Source organism: Anabrus simplex, chromosome 6 (genome assembly GCF_040414725.1).
Source record: "Anabrus simplex isolate iqAnaSimp1 chromosome 6, ASM4041472v1, whole genome shotgun sequence".
NCBI classification, from domain to species: domain Eukaryota; kingdom Metazoa; phylum Arthropoda; class Insecta; order Orthoptera; family Tettigoniidae; genus Anabrus; species Anabrus simplex.
Window position 1 is genome coordinate 321,806,483 of NC_090270.1, and position 27,627 is coordinate 321,834,109.

The 27,627-nt window shown below is 41.7% G+C and overlaps 1 protein-coding gene across 1 annotated transcript in view; it reads left to right on the forward strand.

The window, feature by feature from the left end:
• Ca-alpha1T (Ca[2+]-channel protein alpha[[1]] subunit T) overlaps window positions 1-27,627 on the forward strand; it is a 614,336-nt gene that overhangs the window by 273,078 nt on the left and 313,631 nt on the right. The window contains exons 8-10 of the mRNA XM_068228299.1: window positions 8,304-8,458; window positions 25,793-26,010; window positions 27,602-27,622. Of these exons, the coding sequence (XP_068084400.1) occupies window positions 8,304-8,458; window positions 25,793-26,010; window positions 27,602-27,622 (394 nt within the window). The remainder of the gene's footprint in view (window positions 1-8,303; window positions 8,459-25,792; window positions 26,011-27,601; window positions 27,623-27,627) is intronic.

Consider the following 27,627-nt stretch of genomic DNA (forward strand, 5'->3'; position numbering starts at 1 on the left):
CTCTCCAGCGAGGACGACAGGTGCACGGCGAGCCGGAGCTCTCCTCCCGGCCAAGGCTGACGTGCGGCGCACGACCTGCTACATGCCCGCAGCCTGTATCTGTTCACCGCGGGCGCGGCGTTCTTCAACACCTCTGCTCCCCTCATAGTGCGGGCGAGCGGTATCTCAGGGTACTTGAGGGGTCCGAGCGGCCTCCGTTGGACGCAAGCCGCAACGGCCGGTCTGGCCATCCGACTCAATCTACATCAACTACATGGACAGTCACCATAAGCAATAACTACACTTCGGAATTCCACAACAATATTTGGTGGACATTGCAAAATTTTTCTTCACCTTTAAGTATTAAAAGTTTATCTTCAGAAATTCAAATTCTACAAACATAAAGACTTTCATTCACCTGCAACAACAACATTTTGAAACTGAATTAAGAAATCTTGTAAATGCTTCTGCTATCTATCTTCGTATCAACATCATTACTTGGACTTTGTTTCAAACTGATTTCATGTGTAACCCCTGGAGGAACTTTTGGGGGGGGAGGTCTGTACCGGGCGGTACACCTCTACACCATTTATTTAAAAGTTGCGCCAGTTGAAACTCCTCTTCTGGAGGAAGGTTGAACTTTATCTATTCTATTAATTCTCTACTTTCTCAGAAGATGTCACCACGTGGAAAATTTTGAGTTTTTGAACTGTGTCACTTTTGATGTGTTTTTGTTTCGCTTGAAGTAAGAAGTGTGAACTTTCTCTTCTAGAGGACACTACTGAAGATCAACAATAGTGCAACCTAGTGCGGAGTCAAAGAACTATTTTGTTGAAGAAATTTTTATTTCAAATGTTTGTTCTTTGTTAAATTTCTTTCTGCCATTGTTTATGTTGGCTGTATACCCCTCTCTTTCCCCTTGTTTTGCATGTAGCCAATCCCGAATTTCTTAAATTAATTTCTATCCAATCAGATGTATCTTCCCCCAACTTGAATCGATTGTGGGATCCTATCCAATAAAAACATTGTGGGCGGGTGTTTTCTTTCCCCTAACGCCTAGAAACTTCCGCGAGAGTATATAAACTGCTGATTTTAGGGTCTCCGGGCCACTTCTGTTCCATCTTTCAGTGTATTAAGTACATAGCAGGAGGCGGGAAGCGCCTCTTTCTTCTTCAGCCGTTCAACACCAGGTAATGGCCTATTAATAACTTCTTTTCTTGCTAGGTCGGCAGTTTAACACTCGCGGCGGGTTCGAAGCATTTCCATCATGTAACCTTTTCCTAAAATGTAATTACTCTTTTCATCTTTTCTTGTAAAGCTACATATTGGGATAGAGAGTGCTAACCCTCTCGAGCTCCCACTCACATTTGTTTTGAGGTGAACTTATTTTCTCAAACTATTCTTCGTTTATGTAATGTAAAGCGTTCTTCTCTAAGTCACCTCTGTAGTATGGGATTAGCCCTTGCGTTAGCGGCCCAGAGCCAGATTAGGTTTTAAAAACAAAGTGTATTAGGAGTGCAAGATCGCCTCCTCTCAAATTGTTATTTTAGAGGTCATGTAATCAACCTTCTTTTCATGTAATAGACCTCCGTAGGTTGGGTATTTTACCCCTGTGAATACGTCCTTAGAAGGACAGCTTGAAGGTAGAGTTTGGTGTGGCCTTGTGATAGGCTTACAATTTTGAGAGCGGATCGCTCTTTGAAATTTGTTTCTGTATGCCTCGTGCAGGCTTTATGTGTAATGTTTGGAGCCAGTGCTCCTGGGCATGAATGGGGTTTTCTGCCCCTTGGCTAAAACTATTTTTTGGAGTAAGGCGGGGCTGATTGCCCAAGAGTTATGAAGTAAGGGCACTGAGCCCGAATCCAGTAATATTGTCCCTACATTTTTGCTACTCTGTACCTGTTATGATTTTTATCTCTCGTTTTTGAAAAGAAAATATAACCTAGTTAAATTTTAAATTAATTTTACATTGCACGTTAATTTCGTAGCTTGAAACCCATTCACACCCGCACCTTCTTTCACCTCTACCTACCACGGATATCTCCGTAACAATTATTATTATAATATTCGATTCGTTACGACCCCTGAGGATCACGAGTGACTTGTTGGGCACGTCTTCTTTCTTCCCAATACATCTTCATTCTCTCTGCTTCCGTGATCTGAGTCTGGATCCTGGTGTCCGTCCATCTGTGACCTCCCACGAGTTTTCTGTATTTTGACCTATCCTGTGCTGTCATCAGTGGATATTTTCCCTTTATGCCAAACGTCTCCCAAATCTTCTCTGACTTTCTTCATCCACTTATTTCTAGTTAAGCAGGTTGCATTCCACATCTTCTTCGTCAGCCTACCGTCATCAACCCTCATGAGATGTCCAAAAAATCCTAACCTTCTCTTTCTTATCACACTCGAGATTGGTTCTATACTCTCATATAGTTCCTGCCTTGATCTGTGTACCCAGATTTCACCTTGCTTTTTGGTGCCCCATATATGTCTCAAGATTCTTCTTTCCTCCTTCGCCAATTGTATGCATGCTCTCTTGGCCAATACCAGCGTCTCAGTTGCATATAATGCAGCATTGCTGATGGTTTTCATGTAGTGTCGCAGTTTGGCGTTCCTCGAGAGGTTCTTCTTTCCATATGTAGTCATGGCTGCATATCGTAGTTTCAGCAGCAGTTGAGTTCTCTCTGTGGTACTTTTGTTTGCTTTGTACTTTACCCGTGATTTTCTCACCTAGGTACCGGAAGCTGTCGGCTCTCTCTACCACTTGGCCTTTTACGTTCCAATTGGTCTTCGTATTCAGTACCTTCGTGTTGTTGTAGGCTATTTTTAGACCAACCTTTGCTGCAGTCTCGGCTAGATTTGCCAGTGCCAACTTGGCGTCTTCTTCCTTCTCATGTAACAATGCCATATCATTTGCAAAGGCAAAGCAATCCACTATAGCATTATTATTATTATTATTATTATTATTATTATTATTATTATTATTATTATTATTATTATTATTATTATTATTATTATTATATCACGATATTAAGGATCATATAAAACTATAATTTTCCCCTCAAATAGAGCTAAGTTACAAATAGCTCTTACGTAAGTCGATAATTCCTGTTAAAAGTAAACTCCCCTTATTCACAAGGACGTCGACCAACAAACGAGTTCGAGAATTTGATTTGTGGCAGACTTCTCTCAGAATAATGTTGTTCATCGAAGAGAAAGGAAATTATTTCACAAGTGCTAAACTGTATCTCGTCATAATGGCATTCCCAGGTCCTGCAGAAGTTGAGATAAGACTCTTCACTCTCTACTAAATCGAGCGTAGAAATCGGTAGTAAGTGGAACAGCTCTTACGTTAGACAATTTAACAAGTGAGAAACGCTCACCGGCAAATTTGTCCGATCACAAGACAGTATCTTTCTCCTCTCTGCGAGTTATTTTTCGAATGTTATTAACACTGGAAATTTCGTCACTACGATAGTCCACAGATGCTGTTCCATCACTCTGGCCTTGTGAGGCCGTGCGTTATTATAAATGAGAAGAGTACCTTTCCCAAGACTTCATAGGCGATATGAAGCACATTCTCTGCCAGAGCAAGTCTGATCTAACTGTCGCCAGTGACACTGTTTCTGCTGAAGGTGACCAGATCTCTTCCACATAGCGTGTTAATATACGGAAATATCTTCATAGGGGTAATCACATAAACGGGATTGTAAATAAATGATACAGATATCTGCACATGGTTACGGGGGTATTTAGAGGTTGTAGTCAAGATGTAAAGGGGAGGGCATACAAGTCTCTGGTAAGACCCACCTAGAGTATGGTTCCAGTGTGTACAAACCTCATCAGAATTACTTGACTCGAAAACTGGAAAAAATCCAAAGAAAAGCAGCTAGATTTGTTCTGGGTGATTTCCGACAAAAGAGTTGCTTTACGAAAATGTTGCAAAGTTGGACTGGGAAGACTCGGAAGAAAGGAGACGAGTTGCTCGACTAAGTGGTATGTTCCGATCTGTCACTGGATAGATGGTGTGGAGTGACATTAGTTGACGAATAAGTGAGAGTGGTATCTTTGAAAGTAGAAAAGATCACAACATGAAGGTAAAGTTGGAATTCAAGAGGACAAATTGGGGCAAATTTTCGTTCATAGGGAGAGGAATAATTTGCAAGGGAGATGTTCAATAAATTTCCAAATTCTTCGCAATTATTTAAGAAAATACTAGGTAAACAACAGATAGAGAATCTGCCACCTGGGTGATTACCCTAAATGTAGATCAGTTGTGATTGATTGATTGATTGATTGATTGATTGATTGATTGATTGATTGATTGATTGATTGATTGATTGATTGATTGATTGATTGATTGATTGATTGATTGATTGATTGATTGATTGATTGATTGATTGATTGATTGATTGATTGATTGATTGATTGATTGATTGATTGATTGATTGATTGATTGATTGATTGATTGATTGATTGATTGATTGATTGATTGATTGATTGATTGATTGATTGATTGATTGATTGATTGATTGATTGATTGATTGATTGATTGATTGATTGATTGATTGATTGATTGATTGATTGATTGATTGATTGATTGATTGATTGATTGATTGATTGATTGATTGATTGATTGATTGATTGATTGATTGATTGATTGATTGATTGATTGATTGATTGATTGATTGATTGATTGATTGATTGATTGATTGATTGATTGATTGATTGATTGATTGATTGATTGATTGATTGATTGATTGATTGATTGATTGATTGATTGATTGAACTTCCACCAGCGTTTAATAGTGCGAGGTGTGTACCGTTCCTCTTCCCTTCGCCAGACTCTGATACATGCATCTGGTCATCGCAAAGCGAATCTTGATTCATCGGTGAACAGAATTCCTTTACATTCTAAACCACGTGCTGCCTTGCGAAGTCTATCCTGCTGGGAGTCTCGCGCTGGTCTGCAGGATACCTGTTCTGATTCGTTCATTCTACTCTTCACAGAACGGTGTCCTCGGATACTCCCGACTATTAAAGCCATATGTCATTTCATTTCAAAGTACGCTCATTAATTATCTCAATTCTTGCTCCCCGGAGGTGCTGTCAGAAACCGTTTGCGTAGCCTAATGCTCGCCTTGTACTGAAGCGTTTGACCTCTCGCTCTCTTACGACCCTGAACGCAACTTCCAGAATAGCATCCTGTACCTCTGAAGAGTCGACTGTGAAACAACACAAATTCTAGCTACTTCTTACTGGCTAATCCGTTTCCCTAGCATTTATCACTCTTAGATGATAAATTGAATGGATGAAAACCATAACGGTATAAGTGACATTTTTTTAAAAACGAGTTAAGTGCAGGATTTAACTCCTGGAGGATGTATCCCTTCACCAGCAAAGAGATGCAAGTGATAGCGGTAATATTCTGCGCTTTAGTGATAGGTGGTATAACTACAAATAACATGCTTTATATGAGTGTTGAAGATGTTGAAATGCCTTTTTCTCTGAATGACCAAAATGCTACTTATACCGTTATGGTTTTCATCCATACAATTTTGCACTTATTTTGTTGAAAAACGCACCAAATGGATATAAGAATTCTGAAAATGTGATTCCCAGCATTCTGATTAGAGGCAGAAACTTCTTATCGAACAAATTCATTTGCAATGTCCGACTCGTTGGCTGAACGGTCAGCGTACTGGCCTTCGGTTCAGAGGGTCCCGGGTTCGATTCCCAGCCGGGTCGGGGATTTTAACCTTAATTGGTTAATTCCAATGGCACGGGGGCAGGGTGTATGTGTTGTCTTCGTCATCATTTCATCCTCATCACGACGCGCAGGTCGCCTACGGGAGTCAAATAGAAAGACCTGCACCTGGCGAGCCGAACCCGTCCTGGGATATCCCGGCACTAAAAGCCATACGACATTTCATTTCATTTCATTTGCAATGAAGCAGAACATTGTCTCGTTATCGGATGATTGGATAAATTTTCCTGTGAGATTTGGATATTTGAGAATTCAGAAGTTATCCTTTGTTCATCATAGCCCTGTAATGATCTAATTTTACTGGCAGTGATCTCTTTCCTCAAGGACGGGTGAGAGAGATTGTAACGGGAGGGACTGAAACAGGATTTCTTCAAGGGTCGAAATATCTCACCTCTTAATAATTATATATCATTTTGTTCGCATATTTTAGCACATGAATGTGTTATTTCTCTTTCATGTCTTGATAATGTAATAATAAGGGAATATCCAGTACATAAAAATGTTGATCGTTATTTAATATGAAAGAATGTTGTCATTTTACAGGTATGATTACCCCCACCCCCCATGGCGCAAGAGCCCCGGAGGTCCTTGGCCTACCAAGCGACCGCTGCTCAGCCCGAAGGCCTGCACATTACGAGGTGTCGTGTGGTCATAACGACGGATCCTCTCGGCCGTTATTCTTGGCTTTCAAGGTCGGGGCCGCCATCTCACCGTCAGATAGCTCCTCAATTTTAGTCACGTAGACTGAGTGGACCTCGAACCAGCCCTCATATGCAGATAAAAATCCATGTCCTGTCCGGGAATCGAACCCGGGACCCCCGGTTAAGAGGCAGGCACGCTACCCCTACACCGCGGGGCCGGCACAGGTATCATTAGATTTTAACAAATATTTGTGTGGAGCTTAGTCACCCATAGACATCCCATGAAAGTGTAAGGTCTGCTTGTTTGCACCTTGACTCCCATTTCTGACGATCAATTGCGTCCTGAATGGTAAACCCACCAACATGGCCATATCGTCTGATAGTGTGTAAAGCCAATTCCCCTTGAGTCGTCCTCGTGCTCGGTCTCCACTACAGTTAAAATCGCTCTCTTGCTCACTCTTCCACAATTCTCACATCATTCGGGCGAAGAAGATGCGCATCGTCTGTAGCAGGGTACGGCCTAGCATTACATGTATTATAATATATTTCGACCAGTGCGTGAGAGGTGACAGATCCTTTTACCAACCGAATTGTCACAATGCCTGACGTTCAAAACTTCTCATTTATCCAGGCTTGGGACTGGCATAAGGCTTTCCGTGTTATCACCTAGAGGCAGAGTTGACACTCATCGACATTCAATACTAACTCAGAGTTCTGAAATTTACTGCAATTTTTATTTTTTAAATCCCTCATTTTAAAATACATTTGGTTAAAATGAATCTTTGTTGAAATATAGTTTATATCTTTAAAATATAACATGCTCTGATTGCAATATAATTTGTATATCACCCCTCAATAAGTGTTTACATTTTTTTGGTTTAATTCTTTATTAATAAAGATTAAGTAACAATCATATTATATAGGTCAAAAGTCTTACTGAACGGATCAGACGGTTGAGGCGTTGGTCTTCTGACGCCAACTTGGTAGGTTCGATCCTGGCTCAGTCCGGTGGTATTTGAAGATGCTCAGATATGTAGCGCCGTATCGGTAGATTTACTGGCACGTAAAAGAACTCTTGTGGGACCACATTCCAGCACCTAGATGCCTCCGAAAACCGTAAAAGTAGTTAGTGCGACGTAAAACCCAAAAACATTATATTTAGTCGTATTAAAATTCAATCTATTTTGCAAACTCAGAGAAAATTCAATTCCACGTGGGTTTTTTATAATATTCCTAACAAGTTTCAACAATAATAATTATATTGTTTTTACGTCCCACTAACTACTTCTACGGTTGTCGGAGGTGCCGGAAATTTTCCCCGCAGAAGTTCATTTACGTGCCAGTAAATCTAGAGACACAGGGATGACGTACTTGAGCACCTTAAAATATCACCGGACTGAACCAGGATCGAACCTGCCAAGTTGGCCTCAGAAAGCCAGCGCCTTAACATTTTGAGCCACTCAGTTCGGCTCAAGTTTCAGCGAATTATAATTCTAAACTGTATCGTGAAATGTATTCATAACCAGGAAAGTACTGTGCCCTTAAATCCTCATTTTCAAATGACTTTTAGGGGTGAAGGGAAAGTTAAACAAGGTGGTAGGTTTACGTAACTTCTGATGTCATGGTCATAACCACGGAATTTCCAGTTTTTTTATGGAAACTAAGAGGGAGATTTAGAAAATAGGGGAGTGACTGAAATAATTTCCTTATTTAGTGATATACAAAGGACTGGATAATGAATGAATGAATGAATAAATAATATAAATCTAGTTTTTTCACAAAAAAATCAGGCTTTTGTCCTAACTGTAGTTTGTGCTCAGACGTCATTTAGCGCTCAAATAAGAACTCTTGTATTTTATTCGTTGATTATCAAATAAGTTGTTAAATTTGGCTTAAAAAACTGTGTTTTGGTGTAGGTATGTCGCGCACTTGTGGCGGCGGGCGAAGAGACGGATGCTGAAGAAGTATCGAGTGTGGAAATACCGGCGAGAGCAGCAGAAGGAAATGAAACTCCGGCAGCAATCAGGAACTGGCCTGATGACTCTGCAGCACTGTAGAAACAATGGCGCAGGTAAGATAATTTATTCATTTCTCAAATTCTTCACATCATTTTACTAGGAATCTGCAGGAGAAATCTTGAGAGCAGCAGATAACTCAAGAAAATGTAGCCTACGCCATATTTGTAAGCTTTCACAGACAAGGAAATCTCCAGTTATGCGGAAAGCAGAATAAACATACATATTGTTACGTGTTGGCTGGCTAAATAAATAAGACAGAACCTGGTAGCGTCCTATTTCTAAAATTTGATTTACTAAGCACTAAAACGACACATTTACACACACACACGGATCGCGTTCTCCTTTTCTCTCTCACACAGTTTCTCATGTTTTATCTACAATGACACACAATGTTTTCAATCACTTACACTAGCGCTGTCACGGTCCGCAGTCCGCCCGTCAGTCCCACAGCTAGGGATAGTATCCGCTGTCCACTCGGTCCGCAGAACTCCACTCACAGCCCCATGTCGGTATCAAGTGTTGTCCTCCACACTGCACAGGACAGGCTACGTCCTCTTCCAGCAGCTGGTCCCAGACACTCACAGGCACACAGAAACGAGTCCTCGGCTCCAACAGACTGACACTGTCACTTACACACTGACGGCACTCTTCGCTAACTCACACCAACCGAACTACACCAACTAACTCACTCCGTAAGTCTCGCCTGACCTAAATACGTGGGCCCACGCCATCTGGATGCTTCCAGAACGAACATGCCTCCCAGGGTCTTCCCGAAGGCGAATACTCTCCGTGCGCCTTCCGGATCCTTCCATAAGCCAGAGGCCTCCAATGGGCGAGCAGGACGATCCAGATAGCAGCGGCGGAGGGCGCTGACCAATCCGCGTGCGGCTCCCCTCCTCCTGGTGACGGGAGTAGGGAAAGGATGGGCCTTCCTTGGTGATGAGCGTGCTGTTGGATTTGGCTAGTTCGCACTACTTCCCGTGGTTGTGCACTGGCATGGTGGACGCAGCGGCTCACCATGCCACAATATAAAAATCTTCATTATAGACCGTAATGCCTGTAAGAGTTCAGTCTACAAAACCTCTGTGAATTTACTCATCGCCGCCACAATCCTCTATTTCCAAATAGTGATGTGGCCTTATTTAGTCTGTGCCTCTTATCTTTAAATCATTAAAAACTGAGTCTAACCATAGTCGTCTTGGTCTCCCTCCATAACAGAGTCCAAGTAACCTATCTTCCTCCATTTACCTCACATGACCCCACCACCGAAGCCGGTTTATGCGTACAGCTCCATTCATCGAGTTCATTCCTAATTTATACTTTATCTCCTCATTCGGAGTACCTTCCTGCCGTTGTTCCCACCTGTTTTTACCAGCAATAATTCTCGCTACTTTCATGTCTGTTACTACAAACTTATGAAAAAGATATCCTGAGTCCACCCAGCTTTACTCCCGTACAGCAAAGATGATCTGAAAACAGACCGAGGTAAAGAGAGTTTCGTTCGCGAGCTGATTTCTTCTTACAGAATACTGTTGATCGCAACTGCGAGCTCACTGCATTAGCTTTACTGCACCTTGATTCAATCTCACTATGCTACCATCCTGGGAGAACACACATCGTAAATACTTGAAATGATCTCCCTGTTCCAGCTTTGTATCCCCAATCTGACATTCAGTTCTCTTGGATTTCTTACCTAACGACATCAATAGTCTTGGAAAGGCTAATTTTCGTATCATACTCACAAGCAGAACAAATTTTATTCAAAATAATATTGATTTTTGAGGTGTGTTCATCGAAAGTAAGTGCTTTCATAGTATTATCCATACTTGGAAATCCAGAGAAATGCAGCCACTTCACCATGATTCTACGTAACGGTCCATTATCGACATCGCATTGCCTTGTTGACTGGCTCACACTTATAGTTAATATAGCTAAGTGCTCGGGGGTCCAATGTCGATTCCCGGTACTGTCAAAAACTTAAGAATGTGGTAAAAATTGTACATGCAGCTCACCTCCATTGGGTGTGTGGCTGAAAAGAGCTGCACCACCTCGGAATGAGGCATGAGTTTAGTTTAAAGGCCATGACATTACAGTACTATATATTCTTTATCGTTTCGCAGAAATCCCTGAACGTAGCGCGTTGGCTACACGTTTCGAGTTATATAGCTGTGATCTTACATTCGGGAGATAGCGAGTTCAAATTTCACCGCCGGCAGCCCTGAAGATAGTTTTTCCATTTTCACACCAGGCAACGTAAGGCCACGGGTACTACCTTCACAATACTAGCCTTTTCCCATCCTTGCGTGGCCGGAAAATTGCCATGCATTAGTGCGACCTTAAAGAATTAACAAATCTCTGATCCCACTGCTCTGCGCTTCTTCTTTCTTAAGTTTATTCAACTTCCCTTGGACAACGGCCTCCACTTCCAAAGTACGCCAGTTAGACAGAGCAGTGTCCATCTTCGCTGCCATTGGAGGGAGCAGATATCCCATGTCGGATATCAGCTTTCGCAGCAAGTATGAAAATTTTCAGCCTATTTTCAATCATTCCACCGGCTCAGGAATGAAATGAATGAAGCCCCATCTAGCGGCGAGGATAGAAAATGTGCCGGCTGCCGAAACCTGTCGCACTCCTCAGGGGCAATAATTAATGACTGACAGATAAACTAAAGTGATATTAGAGAGTGTTGCTGGAATGAAAGATGACAAGGAAAACCGGAGTACCCAGAGGAGAACCTGTTCCGCCTCCGCTTTGTGCAGCATATAAATCGCATGGAGTGACCGGAATTTGAACCACGGCACCCTGCGGTGAGAGGCCGGCACGCTGCCGCCTGAGCAACGGAGGCTCTTTTGCAGCAGGTATGAGGGAGATAATTGTGGCGCCGCTGTACATCAGGTAACCAGCAAATGGCACGATTCTTCACGGGAATTTAAAAGGTCATTCCCACGCTAGTACCACAGTTGTCTTTCTGTGTCAATCTGAAAATGAAAACCTACCTGTTTGCCAGTCATTGACCGGGTCAGGGATATAATGAATGAATCATGTATAGCCTATTAGTACAATGGGGTCGCCACTCCCAAAGTGATTTATTAATGACTGATAGATGCTATGAAATGAGAATGGAGAGTGTTGCTGGAATGAAAGATGGCAGGGAAAACCGGAGTACCCGGAGGAAAACCTGTCCCGCCTCCGCTTTGTCCAGCACAAATCTCACATGGAGTGACCGGGATTTGAACCACGGTATCCGGCGGTGAGAGGCCGACGCGCTGCCATCTGAGCCACGGAAGCTCTCTGTGTCAATCTATTCCACAAAAGTCAAAGATCTCCAAATTCCTTGCACTCGGCATACAATAACCCAACCATCCTTTCAACTCCGGCTCCCAACACCCTTTAAGAATATTAACAAGACCAACCGAATTGGCCAGGATCGCATTATTGTGAACTTGTATTCGGGAGGTAGTGGGTCAAATCCCGTCGTAGGCAGCCTTGAATGTGGTTTACCGTGGTTTCCCATTTTCTTCTTCTTCTTCTTCTTCTTCTTCTTCTTCTTCTTCTTCTGAGCGTGCCTGTCCGCCTCGGACGTTGGCGATCAACATGGCTATTCTGGCTTTATCCATTGAAATTCGGAACAGTTCTGCAGATGTTTTGTTGAACCAGATTTTAAGGTTGTCGAGCCAGGAAATTCTTCTTCGCCTAGGATATCTTTTTCCTTCTATTTTCCCTTGCAGGATAAGTTGAAGCAGCTCATATATCTTCTGATTCCTCATGATGTGTCCAAAATATTGTAGTTTACGACACTTGATGGTGTTGATCAGCTCTGGTCTCTTGTTAGCTCGGCGTAGAACCTCAACGTTTGTAACTTTCTGAGTCCACGATATTCTCAAAATTCTTCTGTATAGCCAGATTTCAAATGCTTCCAGTCTAGCAGTAGCTTTTGTAAGGGTCCATGTTTCCACACCGTAAAAGAGAACTGAAAACACATGGCACCTAAGGAGCCGCATTTTGGTATCCATGGTAAGGTCGTGATTCTTGAAGGTTGAGCTCATTGAATTGAAAACACGTCTCGCTTTTCCAATGCGACACTTTATTTCTTGCGAATTGTCCCATGCTTCGTTAATAATGGTACCCAGGTACGGATACTGTGAAACACGCTCTCTCTATGCTTGCTCCATTGAGGAACTGATTCACGCCTCGGATGTTCTTCTTACTGATGATCATCAATTTTGTTTTATTAGTGTTGATGTTCAGACCATATCTCTTGCTTGTTTCAGAAATTTTGTTCATCAACTTCTGTAGCCCTTCCATCGTATCTGCAAAGACAATTGTGTCATCTGCGTAGCGCAAATTGTTGAGTGTTGACACGATTCACTGAAATTCCTTCTTCCACATCAAACAGGACTTCTTTGAATACGTGCTCAGAATAAAGGTTGATGAGTATCGGTGATATTATACATCCTTGCCTGACCCCTCGGCGTATTCTCACTTGCTCAGATTGGTCTTGATCTATTTTCATGACTGCAGATTGGTTCCAGTATAAGTTTGCTATTATTCTTAGATCTTTTACATCAATTCCTGTTTACTTGAGTACGTCTATCAGGTGTTCATGATTCACACGATCAAACGTCTTTTGATAATCAATGAGGCATGCAAATACATTACAGTTGATATCCCTACATCTTTGGAACAGTACCTGTACACTAAATATTGCTTTTCTAGTGCCAACTGCCTTCAAAAACCCAAACTGGTTGGACACTATCTGTTCTTCACAAATACTGTATATCCGCTTGTGTATCACTTTAAGAAATAATTTTAGCAGATGGCTCATTAAACTGATGGTACGGTAGTCCCCATATTCTTTGGCATTTGATTTCTTAGGTAAAGCAATAAATTCTTATTTTAACCATTCTGGAAGGATTTTACCTCATGAGTAAATGTCGTTGAATATTTTTGTGATCATTTTTATTTTTTCCTCACTGCTTATATGCCATCTGGCCCAGCTGCTCTCCCTTCCTTCATTTGTTGTATGCCCGCTTCCACTTCACTTACTAGGATATCTGGTCCTGTTGTATCTGATATCTCTGATTCCTGTCTCCTCATGTCATCTTGGAATAACTGTTCCAGATATTTCTCCCATTTTATCTTTCTTTCTTCCTTGTCGATTATGAGGTTGCCACTACTATCTACAAGCTTTGCACAGTTCGATTTGCGATATTTTTTTTGCCTCTCTGGCCTTCCAGTGCACATTAAAATCTCCATGTCTACTCTGATAAAACTCTATTTCTGCACATAATTCAGTTTTCTCTTTCTCTTTGGCTTCTCTAATTTTCCTTCTAATTGTATTTTGAACCGCTCTGTATTCCATCAAATTACCTCTTCTCTTCGTTCGATCTTCCATTAGGTCCAGAATCTCATTTGTCATCCACGTTTTCCTCTTTCTAATGTCCGGTCTCATATGCTCTTCTTTTACTCCTTTTATCACTTCTTGTAGGTGTGTGAGTTTTTCATTAACATCGTCACCATTGTCAATCAATTTATTGTTTAGAGCTGTCTTGACTGTCTGCTGTATGGTAGCATCTTTCAATTTTCTCAAGTCATATTTCCTTGCTGTTTTGGGGACAACATATTTCATTCTGATCTTAAAATTTCCAACCACTGGGACATGGTCTGATTGTATGTCTGCTCCTGGATATGTTCTGACAGATGTACAACCATTTCTGTATCTCTTGTTCACCATCATGAAATCAATCTGATTCCTCACAATGTATCCTGGTTTGTCCGTGGGCGATTTCCATGTGTATAACTTGCGTGGTGCTAGTTTATGCCATATATTCATCACCACTAACTTATTTGTTTCTGCAAATAGTTCCAAGTCATCTCCTCGAGTATTCCTGTCTCCTAGACCAAAGGGTCCGACGGCGTTTGATGTTCTTCCCGTCCCAAGTTTTGCATTAAAGTGGCCCATGACTATGTTAAGGTCTCCCTTTTTAGCTTATTCAGGATATGGTTTATGCTATTATAGAAATTTTCGACTTCCTCATCTGGTTTGTCTGCAGTAGGAGCGTAGACTTGAAGAATATTTAAATCAACTGGCCTTGCTTTGATTTGAACTAACATAACACGTGGTGAGACTGGAATAACGTTGTCAGCACACTTGGCTATTCTTTTATTCAGTACGATTCCTACCCCATGTTCATGCATACCATTATCTGTACCCGAGTAGCAAACTCGGTGCTCGTCTATGTTGATGGTTCCAGATCCTGGCCACCGCATTTCGCTTACTCCTAGAATATCTATTTTCATTCTTGTCATCTCGTTTATTGCATTGTGAATCTTTCCCGCCTGGCTCATCGTCTTCACATTCCAAGTTCCAATTTTGACTGTATCTTGATATTACAGTCTTTCTATTGCTGTACTTGTATTTCCGATTGAGGAGCTTACTCTGGATATTAATTTTGCTGCAAGCATAGCCATGGTGATTACTAGGGAAAATTAATTGAGGTGGTTTCCCGTTGCCTCCTCAATGCGCAGTAACCACGTCACATCGTAACATCCAAGGATGATAGGACGCGAGGCAGCTGTATGCTGATACAAGGTCGACGTATCGATCTACCTATCAGCATTAATGATATAGCTGCTGCCACTATATCATGTCCTCAGTTGATCCGCGGGTGCGAACACCACTCTCTCACGAGAGCCCATATTAGCCATTGGGACGTGCCGTGTCGGGGTTGAGGACTTCCCCGTCCAGATCCAATGCTGGGGCTGTACCTTAATTAAGGCTACGGCCGCTTCCTTCCCAATCCTAGTCCTTTCCCATCCTTGCGTCACCGAAAACCTTCGCTGTATTGGTGCGACGTTAAACCACAGGTAAAAAATAAAACGAAAAAAGGACACGATCTTGACGTGATATCAAGTAAAAGTATACTCCAGAGCGGGGCAAATAATATTTAATATGAAGTTGCTTGCTGCCACTATTTTGGCTCAAGATGACTTGACTATGGACATGGACATTCCTATAGTATTCAATTTGGACAGTTGTTAATTGTATGTACCATATCTTGTGTCCGGCTCCATGGCTAAATTGTTAGCGTGCTGGCCTTTGGTCACAGGGGTCCCGGGTTCGATTCCCGGCAGGGTCGGGAATTTTAACCATAATTGGTTAATTCCACTGACACTGGGGCTGGGTGTATATGTCGTCTTCATCATCATTTCATCCTCATCTCGACGCGCAGGTCGCCTACGGGAGTCAACTCAAAAGACCTGCATCTGGCGAGCCGAACTTGTCCTCGGACACTCCTGGCACTAAAAGCCATACGCCATTTCATTTTACCATATCTTGTTATTCGTTTGTGATGTTTATCATGGAGGTTATTTACTTTTTTTTTTGTGAAGTTTCCGTTCTTTAGTTCATCACAGTAAAATTAAATTAAATTCTTTCAAGGTCCACCTATTCAATACAATGACGTTTTATTGCGACTCAGTCACATGTCTAATGGTCAAATGGTACTAGTTTCGGCATCTATGTGCCATCATCAGTCTTAAGTACAAATTAAACAATATATATATTCCTAAAACATCTAAAACACATTTAATATAAAATACAATTATTGTACTGATAGGCTACATGAGATAAGTTAAAATTGTTACAATTGATTGCTGTGATATAAAATTCTTAAAATTCCGGCTGTTCGTTACATAGTTAGTCTGTGTACATCCGGAATAAGTGAATGTGTGCTGTTGTATGCTGCCTATGTGGGTGACATTTATTCCCTTGATATTAGGTGGTTCCGGGGAAGTTTACTTTGATCATGTAAGATCGTGATATAAATAAAGATGAATTCCCACTTCAATTTAAACCTTGAGCAGCATGTTAAACGTGTTGTTACGCAGACGGAGCCGGACTAAGTTCATCATGTGAAAAGTGGTCAGTGTACAGTAGTTGTATCCTGTGATTTGCGAATGAATAAACAAAGCAAATTATCCCTATTTATATGATGAAATAATTAGTTGTTAAGGAAAAATGTACATTTTCTGAGAAAAAATACTTGCAGTAGACTGTACCTTAAGTCAAGATGACATGTTGGCAAATTATCCCTTAACTAAACGTCTTAAAACGCGGGCTCGTATTTCATGTGTCTGTATTTTAGTAGGATGTATCAAACCTCTACTGCGTAGACGTGGTAAGCGTTGCCAGATTTGTTCGGAAATTACTACCATCAACATTGATTTTTGCTGGATAATTGCCATGTAGTCGTCACTGACAAAGAGAGCAAGGACATTTGTTTGTATAAATTGCTTCCATTACAGACGATCGTAAGTACTTTCCGTGAGGAATTCAAAACAGCATTAATCGTTCTCTGAAGAGAATAACATTCATGTTGATCAAAAAACTAACCGGGATTAAAAAATCAAGGCCGATTGAATTTAATTCAAAGTCAGTCTTTGTCTGACAAACAATAAAATGACTCCTCGGTTTCAGCATGTTCTAACTGCACCTCACCATCATCAAGATTCCCCTTAGTATAATATACAGGACACACCATCTATTCCCAATGCAATCTGTTTTCCGCATTATTTATTTATTTATTTATTTATTTATTATTTATTTATTTATTTATTTATTTATTTATTTATTTATTTATTTATTTATTTATTTATTTATTTATTTAGTTATTTATTCTGACCTTATCAGTGGCGAAGTTAGGGCTCGTGGCCCTCCCTTACACTTAACCACGTAAATTAGAGGATCATACAAAAAGAAATATATAGTAGTTCTACTATTCTATTATAAAATCAAAGATAACTAAGCTAAATACCGATTTGGAGACCATATAAGTAAGAAAGAAAGCAAATCTCAACAAATAAAGGAAAAAACTCCGAGCATACAAGTAAAAAGAAAGAGAAAAATCATAATAAAATACATGTAAATTTCAAACTAAAAAATATAAGCCAAAGCATAAATAGAACATAACACATTAAGAAATACCGGTATGGAAAAATAAGTATGACAACAAACAGCTGTCTATGTACATGAGGTACAAAAACTAAAAAATAAAAAATTGGTACACCGCCATTTATGATTAAATATCAAATATAAATATCAAATTATCAAAGCATCTTGAAAATAATTTAACATTTAAAATCCATAATTTCTCTGTTACTGTCATGTAGTGCACAAAGTGAAATAGGGCATTAAAAACCAGGCATTTTGTCATCTACAATTTTTCAGTAACATGAATATTAACAGTAGTATTTGAGTATTAATGTTCAGTCCTCCATCGGAACTACTGTTCCACCCAGCATTAATCAAGCAATTTACAGACTAATTTACAATCCCAATTCCACTTATTTAGAGAAAATGCCTAATTTCGTTTTAACGTGATGTTAAAATATACGTAAGAAGAGGCAAAAGACGAAAATGCAACTGAACGTATTTTCGAGTTGAGTATGCCTAATATGAGTTGAAATAAGACAAATAGGGTACAAAAATGTAAAACAAAAATCCCGCCTGATGGTCATGATCGTCAAAGCGTCAAGTCTCTGTGGTCTCACACTATGGTTAGCCAGTTTGTCCCGTTAGTGGATCAAGTATTACCATCAGATTGAATGGCGTGATGTACGATAGCAGGAAGAGAGAGGTTGAGACCCAGTACTCGTACATAGGCTACTCCTCCAAGGAGTCTGCTTAAGGCTTAACGTCCCCATCCGAAGAATCACCATCAACAGCGTAATATGCCCTCACTCCACATGAACACGGCGGAGAGGTTTGGAATTGAATCGAGGCATGTGGCACGCAATCTAGTGATTAGAAATTGCATATCACCACCTCTCCTAGCCTGTCGGCCAATATTCTGATGGAGAAACTTTTTCAGCCAAGCGCGAACCGGCTACCTACGGTGTCAGAACATATAGAAATGACGACTTAGCGATCCAGGCCAACAGGCGGGCTAAGCATCCCAGAGAACTCGTCTACATTCAGTCTCTATCACTTTTCCGACAACCTTATGGGGTCGAGGGTACGATCTGTATCGTAACTTCGGATTTGTCACATTTTTACGACCAGATGTCCCTCCCGATGCAAACACCCTGTTATTTTGTTTTTCTGTTAGGTTTGTTCTACTGGTTTAACGTCCCACTACCACATCAGAGGTTTTCTATGACGCAAGGATGGGAAAGAGCTAGGATTGGGAAGGAAGCGGACGTGGCCTTAATTAAGGTACAGCCCCAGAATTTGCCTGGTGTGAAAATGGGAAACCACGCAAAACCATCTTCAGGGCTGCTGACAGGGTGGTTCGAACGCACTATCTCCCCGATGCAAGCTCACACCTGCGTGACCCTAACCACGCGGCCAACTCGCTTGGAGCTGAGGAAAGTAATTATCCTCCTTCGCGTTTCTCTTCTCTTAGGCTGTGCGGCGTTTTATGTATAAATTAAGCAATGTGTATGAAAGAAACACTGACATCCAGTCCCGAGAACACAAACATTTACCATATGTGTCTTAGGAATCAGGCTCGGCCGGGAATCGTGCCCAGGACTTTGTGAACCGTAGGTCGTTACGCCCATCATTCATCCAAAGAGTCAGACAACTAGTAAGTTCTTTCACGGCATGACGACACGAATACAAATGCCTCTGGTGAATCAGGGAACAGAAACTTTATCAATAGAGCTAACTCCAGTAGCGGTCGGCGGAAGATCGGAAAGGTTGAAGCCTATGATGAAAGCTGGTGTAATGACAGCGCGCCACACAGCTCTGGATGAGAAAATGAATCCCATTCAGTTCCGAGTCTCAGCGAGAGACAGAACACAAATACAGTGAGTTGCATGAGGACAGAAGGCCTATGACCAATAAAGGCAACAAAGACGCAGTAGTTGATTCAACTGTGAGACACACTACAATACCTCAGGAGGCCAGGAGAAGAGGACTACAAGTTACTCTAATCCGAAGATTGTAACCCCGTCACAGACAGCAATCATCCGCAGTTCTTCTTCTTGGTCTTTTCTCCAATTTATTGGGATCAGTTTTACGTTCGGTTATCATTACCCATGCCATCGTTAGGTGGTTTGTAACAGCTAGGTACTTCAGGCTGCCGAAACTAATTTTCAGTAGTACATTTATAAATTACCTGATATAAACTATATGCTAACAGTATAATATTGGAGAAAGAAACAACTTAATTAAAATAGAATGACATGTTTCGTTCCTGACAGAGCATCATCAGACTGTATCAAATCACACTCAAATATTTAGAAAAGTACAAACATGTACGTTTATTTCTGTTTAAATACTCAGGAACTTGAAATCTAGAACTTAGAAGTCATCTTTTCTCTCCACTCTAGTATAGAATGCGATAACGAAACATCCCATTATATTTTAATGAAGTCACGATGCCGTGTTCCGTGATGCTTGAGCTCTTACCCACACTAGACACTACAGGTCTAGGAATATACGGGAAGCTGTGGTACTACGCATAAATCCTAACAATTTCAACAGGGACACTAGCAATCAATTAAATAATACGTGGTTGCCAGGCATGAAGAATTTACGTGATTAGTCCTTTCCCTGTCACTTCACTATTGTTATTTCGCTTCGATGTTTTCCAAATTCGTACGTTCCCCATCACTAGATGTTTCATTCCAGGCTTGTGTCAGTGTCACACTTTCATAATGTGTGTACAACTGTTAGATGACCCCCTCTCAGAGTGATTCTGATGGTGCCGTCAGTTTCCGCTTCGAATGCTAGCACTGTACCCTGTACGGTGAACCATCTGGTGACCAATGAACGTTCGACTTACACTTCTATTACTGACGTGTAAATTCAAATTCTTGGAGAAGTCTTCCTCGTGAAAAGTTGAGATTTTCTTCTGAAGACGCAGACCAAAGTTCTGTGCGAACGTAAAGAATTTCACCTTATTTTCTCGACACGGCATAAGCCCAAAAAAGCGTACATCATATCTATAAGTACGGGCCGTGAAAGCATCAATGGTAACCTAACAATTATCAATTAACCGAGTCGAAACAGAAAAGAGAGTGCTTCAGATAGTACAAATCCTTAGGTGGAGTAGTATATTCACCATTACGTGACATTCGTGATAAGCGATCATCCTGAGACAAACTTGCATAAGGAAATAGCCAGAGGAATAAACGGATGAGGATCACCGAGCTCGATGGCTGCAGTCGCTTAAGTGGGGCCAGTATTCAGTATTCGGGAGATAGTGGGTTCGGACTCCACTCTCGGCAGCCCTGAAGATGGTTTTCCGTGGTTTCCCATTTTCACACCAGGAAAATGCTGGGGCTGTACCTTAATTAAGGCCACGGCTTCTTCCTTCGCACTCCTAGCCCTTTCCAGTCCCATCGTCGCCATAAGACCTATCTGTGTCGGTGCGAAGTAAAGCAACTTGCAATAAAAAGGGAACAGGATCAATAAGGGAATAACCACAAAGCTGCTTACGGGCCTTTAATTTCAGTAGGCAGATTTACAATAACGTAACATTACAGCAAACGATGACAGGATGGAGCAGCGTATCTGAACTTTATGAGGGACAAGCTGTCTGTACTTCTGGAACATGCGTACCAGATCGCCACGCCATGTAGTTCATGCTCATGCATGATGAAGCTCCGTGTACGCCGGAATTGGGACAACACATTCCCGCGATGATAGATCGGGCGTCGAGGTTCAGTGCATTTGAATAGCCAGTCTTCTGACCTTCATCTACTGGAATGTTATCTGCGGGAGCACATGCAAATTTGGACATAAATCCCCGGTTAACAACATCAACGATAATGCAATTGGGGAGAAATTGACTTTAAAGATTCAAAAAACTTGAGACTAATAAGAGACACTGCTGCGCCCGAATCCAGGAGAGCAACAGAGGGCAAATTGTTTATGGTTAAAGGAATGTGAAAGGTACGAGGTAAAAACGAAGCACAATCAGTCGAAAAATCAGAAGAGGGTATTTGAGAGCAAGCTTGGGATATACACTGACTGACAGAGCAAATGCAACACCAAGAAGGAGTGGTCAGAACTTTATGCCAATTGCAGGGTAGACTGACGTCACTGAGGTATGCTCATGATGTGAAATGCGCCGCTGTGCTCCGCACGTAGCGAACGATAAATGGGACACGGCGTTGGCGAATGGCCCACTTCGTACCGTGATTTCTCAGCCGACAGTCATTGTAGAACGTGTTGTCGTGTGCCACAGGACACGTGTATAGCTAAGAATGCCAGGCCGCCGTCAACGGAGGCATTTCCAGCAGACAGACGACTTGACGAGGGGTATGGTGATCGGGCTGAGAAGGGCAGGTTGGTCGCTTCGTCAAATCGCAGCCGATACCCATAGGGATGTGTCCACGGTGCAGCGCCTGTGGCGAAGATGGTTGGCGCAGGGACATGTGGCACGTGCGAAGGGTCCAGGCGCAGCCCGAGTGACGTCAGCACGCGAGGATCGGCGCATCCGCCGCCAAGCGGTGGCAGCCCCGCACGCCACGTCAATCGCCATTCTTCAGCATGTGCAAGATACCCTGGCTGTTCCAATATCGACCAGAACAATTTCCCGTCGATTGGTTGAAGGAGGCCTGCACTCCCGGCGTCCGCTCAGAAGACTACCATTGACTCCACAGCATAGACGTGCACGCCTGGCATGGTGCCGGGCTAGAGCGACTTGGATGAGGGAATGGCGGAACGTCGTGTTCTCCGATGAGTCACGCTTCTGTTCTGTCAGTGATAGTCACCGCAGACGAGTGTGGCGTCGGCGTGGAGAAAGGTCAAATCCGGCAGTAACTGTGGAGCGCCCTACCGCTAGACAACGCGGCATCATGGTTTGGGGCGCTATTGCGTATGATTCCGCGTCACCTCTAGTGCGTATTCAAGGCACGTTAAATGCCCACCGCTACGTGCAGCATGTGCTGCGGCTGGTGGCACTCCCGTACCTTCAGGGGCTGCCCAATGCTCTGCTTCAGCAGGATAATGCCCGCCCACACACTGCTCGCATCTCCCAACAGGCTCTACGAGGTGTACAGATGCTTCCGTGGCCAGCGTACTCTCCGGATCTCTCACCAATCGAACACGTGTGGGATCTCATTGGACGCCGTTTGCAAACTCTGCCCCAGCCTCGTACGGACGACCAACTGTGGCAAATGGTTGACAGAGAATTGAGAACCATCCCTCAGGACACCATCCGCACTCTTATTGACTCTGTACCTCGACGTGTTTCTGCGTGCATCGCCGCTCGCGGTGGTCCTACATCCTACTGAGTCGATGCCGTGCGCATTGTGTAACCTGCATATCGGTTTGAAATAAACATCAATTATTCATCCGTGCCGTCTCTGTTTTTTTCCCAACTTTCATCCCTTTCGAACCACTCCTCCTTGGTGTTGCATTGTCACTGTCAGTCAGTGTATGAGAAACAGAAGGCAGGTTTTCTCCCATCAAACGTCTACTGCCTAACAACGTGGGTGAAAGGCTGAATATTACAATATTTAGCAATGTGTCCTTGTTCTTTACAACGAAAACAAATGACCGGGGGACGAACGGTAGAAACGGAAGAGGAAGGCAATGATCATGCTAGTGCAGTAGAGTTGATAACTGGTGGTGGAATAGAAGAATTATAAGAACGATCACCTAAAGAATTAATAGCCTGAGATTGAGCTATATTATATAATTTAAGAATGGAAACGGGAGGGTTAAGCATTTTAAAAAGTTGACGGAAAGAAGGGGTGGCATAAAATTGTACGATGGAAATTAATTCCAAAGTGTTATCGGCAATATTGAGAACATCACTATAGGTAATGATAGAGTCTAAGTAATCATGTGCTGGTTCAGTAGATAATTAATGATGTCGAATAAACTCGATACTCAGCTTATATCGGACTTCAAAGGCTAGAAAATAATTGTGTATCGCATGCCTTAATTCACATCAATTAGAAAAATTGGACATATTATCTAGCCAAAATGTCGAAAAAATCCAGTAGTCTTAGCGGATAAGAGGCCAATTAATTGCGGAAAAGAAGCAAACTTTAATGTTTAAAAATTTTCGAACAGAGAAAAGCCAGATGGTTAAGCGATAAATAATGGTAAATGATCATACAACAGTTCAACCTTATGCCGTCCACCGCACTCTTTATCGTATTGGCTCTTACGGTCGTTTTTGCATTTGCGATAGTTTTAGAAAAATATGTGGCTCATCAGCTTCTTCCTGCTCACCTGTAAAGTTAGTGAAATGCCTCTGATGTCTAGAATAAATTATGCACAAGCTTCCTAAATAGCTGTTTACTGGATTTTAAACAATCTTGTTAATAAACTGCAAAACTACGTAATAATAATAATAATAATAATAATAATAATAATAATAATAATAATAACAATAACAATAATAATAATAATAATAATAATAATAATAATAATAATAATAATAATAATAATAATAATAATAATAATAATAAACGTTTAGATCTCTAAGTCTGATGTACGTATTAAACAGTGCTAGGCGGCCCGCAGACGATAGACTGGCCTATGTGAGCAGCCTGCGGGTATTTCACGCACTGATAGCTAGAACATAGGAGTGACATGCGACGGCAGGCGAGCACAAAACCTTGCACTGTGCTCTTTATCTTCTGTACAATGGAGAATCAGCCGTCACTCTCTCTCTCTCTCTCTCTCTCTCTCTCTCTCTCATAGTGCTCGTTAAATAATGGTCCAACCCAACGTCCATCCAGGCTATAAACTGCAAACTTTGGAAGCTACTATATTGCATGTATAGACAAAGACTCCAGCCTACTACAGTATATATTAATTTGGCACGTTAATCACACAAAAACTTGGGGGGTTTTTCATAGTAATGGACAATTAACATTTTCATTTGACATCTACAGATGACAACACAGATTTATATTTTTTTTTAATGTGTACATTTCTCTTTCTCGCGACCTGTGCTTAAAGAGGAAATAGAAAGCATGTTCACATTTACCGCATTGTGTTATGGTCTTCAGTCAAATTCATATTTGGCACAATCTGAGGTCAGCATCTTCTTCTTCTATCATGTTACCCCACAACTGTGGGGACGCTGGTGCAAACTACGTAACATATGCGGATGCCCTTCCTAACGCCAAACCTATATGGAGGGATGTAATCACTATTGCGTGTTTCTTTGGTGGTTGGTAGTGTGGTGTGTTGTCTGAATATGAAAATAGTGTTGGGACAGACACAAACACCCAGTCCCAGAGCCAGAAGAATTCCCTTTTTCTTTGCTATTTGCTTTACATCGCACTGACAGATATATCTTACGGCGACGATGGGATGGGAAAGGCCTAGGAATTGGAAGGAAGCGGCCGTGGCCTTAATTAAGGTACAGCCGCGGTATTTGCCTGGTATGAAAATGGGAAACCACGGGAAACCATCTTCAGGGCTGCCGACAGTGGGGTTCAAACCCACTATCTCCCAATTACTGGATACTGGCCGCACTTAAGCGACTGCAGCTATCGATCTCGGTGAAGAATTCATTAGAAGCAATTAAATCCCCACCCTCTGAACCAAAGGGCAGAACGCTGATCATTCAGCCAACGAGTCGGTCAATCTGAGTTCAGCAGTATTATGCTAAAATGGCTGGAAGTTGACTGATCGTTACGTATCATTTGATTATTATATTGTTCATATAAATTCTACTGTATAAACATTATAAAATTGATAACATTGACTTGAATACAAAAAATTAATAGCATATAAGCCATTTGATAAAAACTGATCATCGAAATAAACTTTCAACTTATTAGGTCTTGTTCAGTATACAAAGTACGTGTTGAAGAGATGTTAACTACAGAATAAGAATGACGAACCGGACACCAGTGGGATCTGAACCCACAACCTCCAAATTTCGTTTCGGTTCCTGTGCCACCTGAGCTAATGGATCGTTCAAGGCACGTACAAGCAACTCCTTGGTAGAGTGGAATGTCTTTACGTGTATAGATTAACGAGCTATTAAACTTTATCTCTGCACCTTTGGCGTATTTACAAATGCACCCTGTTCAATAATGTGTGTAGTAACATGAATGCCATTTGTTTCACATCCGAAATATAGTGCGTTGTAACGCTCCTTTGTAAACCAGCGGTTAGGCATCCCATTCATCACTAGTGCATGCAGGACACTTGTGTGCAGAAGGTACGGGGCTGGAGGGCCACTGGTAGCCTATATCTGAAACGGCCGGTACAACCACTTTTACTTGTAACTATTGACTCTGAGTAGATAAATGTATCCAGCACCGGCAGACAACAGACAAAATTGAGCACATTCAGTCGTATCTTGCCTGTCAATATTCATTACTTTAGTTTTCTCCATACTGATTTCCAGTCCCATTTCGTTCTTCAGTAGTATAACACACTCTCTCCGTTTTTCTAGGAGCCACGAGAGGACATGTACACCATCATCATCACCACCATCACCACCATCATCACCACCACCATCACCATGGGTGCCGCGAACTGAGTCGGCCGCCAGACGCTTTGGAGGCGGCACCACGGGCCAGTCCTGAGGTGTCTGATGTAGATCCTATGGCCAGCCCGCGGCGTCCAGGAGGTCTTCTGAGAGTGGCGTCAGCGTCGAACGGCTGGGGAGAGGCGCAGCAAGAGGTGCGTATATCTAATATACCGTGATAAGTGAATCTCTAATTGTTAGAAATTAGCAGGCTTGCTGTCGTTCAGATGCCGTCCTGGTTGGTATTTATATATTATTTGACATTGCCTCTTACAAAATCACAACTTTTTTCATAAGTTCCAAACTACTTAGTGTATGCAATATTATTATTAACAAGTAACAAATAAAATGACTTACAATAGTGAAACAAAGAATTTAAGTATGAATATAAATTCCTTAATAACAGCAAAACAATACAAGGAAAAATATTACAAGAAATTATGTCAAGACATGATAACGAAAAGAAAAGGAAAAGGAAACATATGGAAAGAACAAACAAGAACTACACAAAAATCAAAAACAAATTACGAGTAATTTTATATAATTAAAAGCAATCGCATAGGAATTTACATGAAGTTTGCATAAAATAATTTAAAAATTTCCCTCCGTTTTCTCCTCCCTTTCTCCTTAACAGACTTTTAACAGACTTATAATGCAGTCACCCAGGAAAATATAACTTACAACATTCCATTGCAAGTATCATAACATAACTGCAGTCACGCACAGAAATTCACACAAGATTTACAGAATTCCATACAATATTCTAGTAGGAATAGTGTAGCATTATTTCAACACATTCGCATAGAAGTACACAAAAATTTAATACTTCCAATACCTTAACACTACAATTCACAGTATACAGATTGAGCAGTGCAACCACTTACTACTAGCTTATCGGTGTATTTACAATGCCGTGCCATGACAAAAATGGACACAATATTTTCGGGATAAGTTATTGGAGATTTTCTCTTGAAGCAGCCTACATTACTGGGGAAAGACCGTAAAACTGCTGCAGTGTATGCAATCCAGTTTACCTGTGCTGTATATAAAAGAGGAGAAAAACATATGGATATCCTATCCAATGATATTTCTTGAGCACTTGAGCTCTTGACTTTTACTACAATCGTCATAATATACAATAATTTTTTTTTTTTTTTTTGTGCAGTTTCTTCCCTTCTTTCCTTATTTGTCGTCCATGTTAGCTAGACAATAATATTCTTCTCTTCTTCCTTTTCTACCGCTTTTCCCACACCTGCGGGGTCGTAGGTGAGAACTGCGTCTCACATGTGTGTTTTGGCCCTGTTTTAGGGCCGGATGCCCTTCCTGACGCCATCCCTATATGGAGGGATATAATCACTATTGCGTGTTACTGTGGTGGTAGGTAGTGTGGTGCGTTGTCTGAATATGGATAGGAGAGTGTTGAGACTTACACAAACACCCAGTCTCCGAGCCGGAAGAATAAATCAGAAGCGATTAAAATCCCCGAGCCGGCCGGGAATCGAACCCGGGACCCTCTGAACCGAAGGACAGTACGCTGACCATTCAGCAAACGAGAGCCAGACAATAATATTGTAGCCACTTATTATGCGGTATGGTGGAACTCAGTACGATAAGAGGGCAATAAGTAGTTCGTAGTGGAAAAAGTTCCTTTTGTAGGCCACGACCATTCCCCTTCTTCGCACCTCAAATCAACGCAACACATCTCCTTGCCTGAGGTGTGGCGTCATCCTATAGCAGGCCTGCTCTACTCCATCAGTATC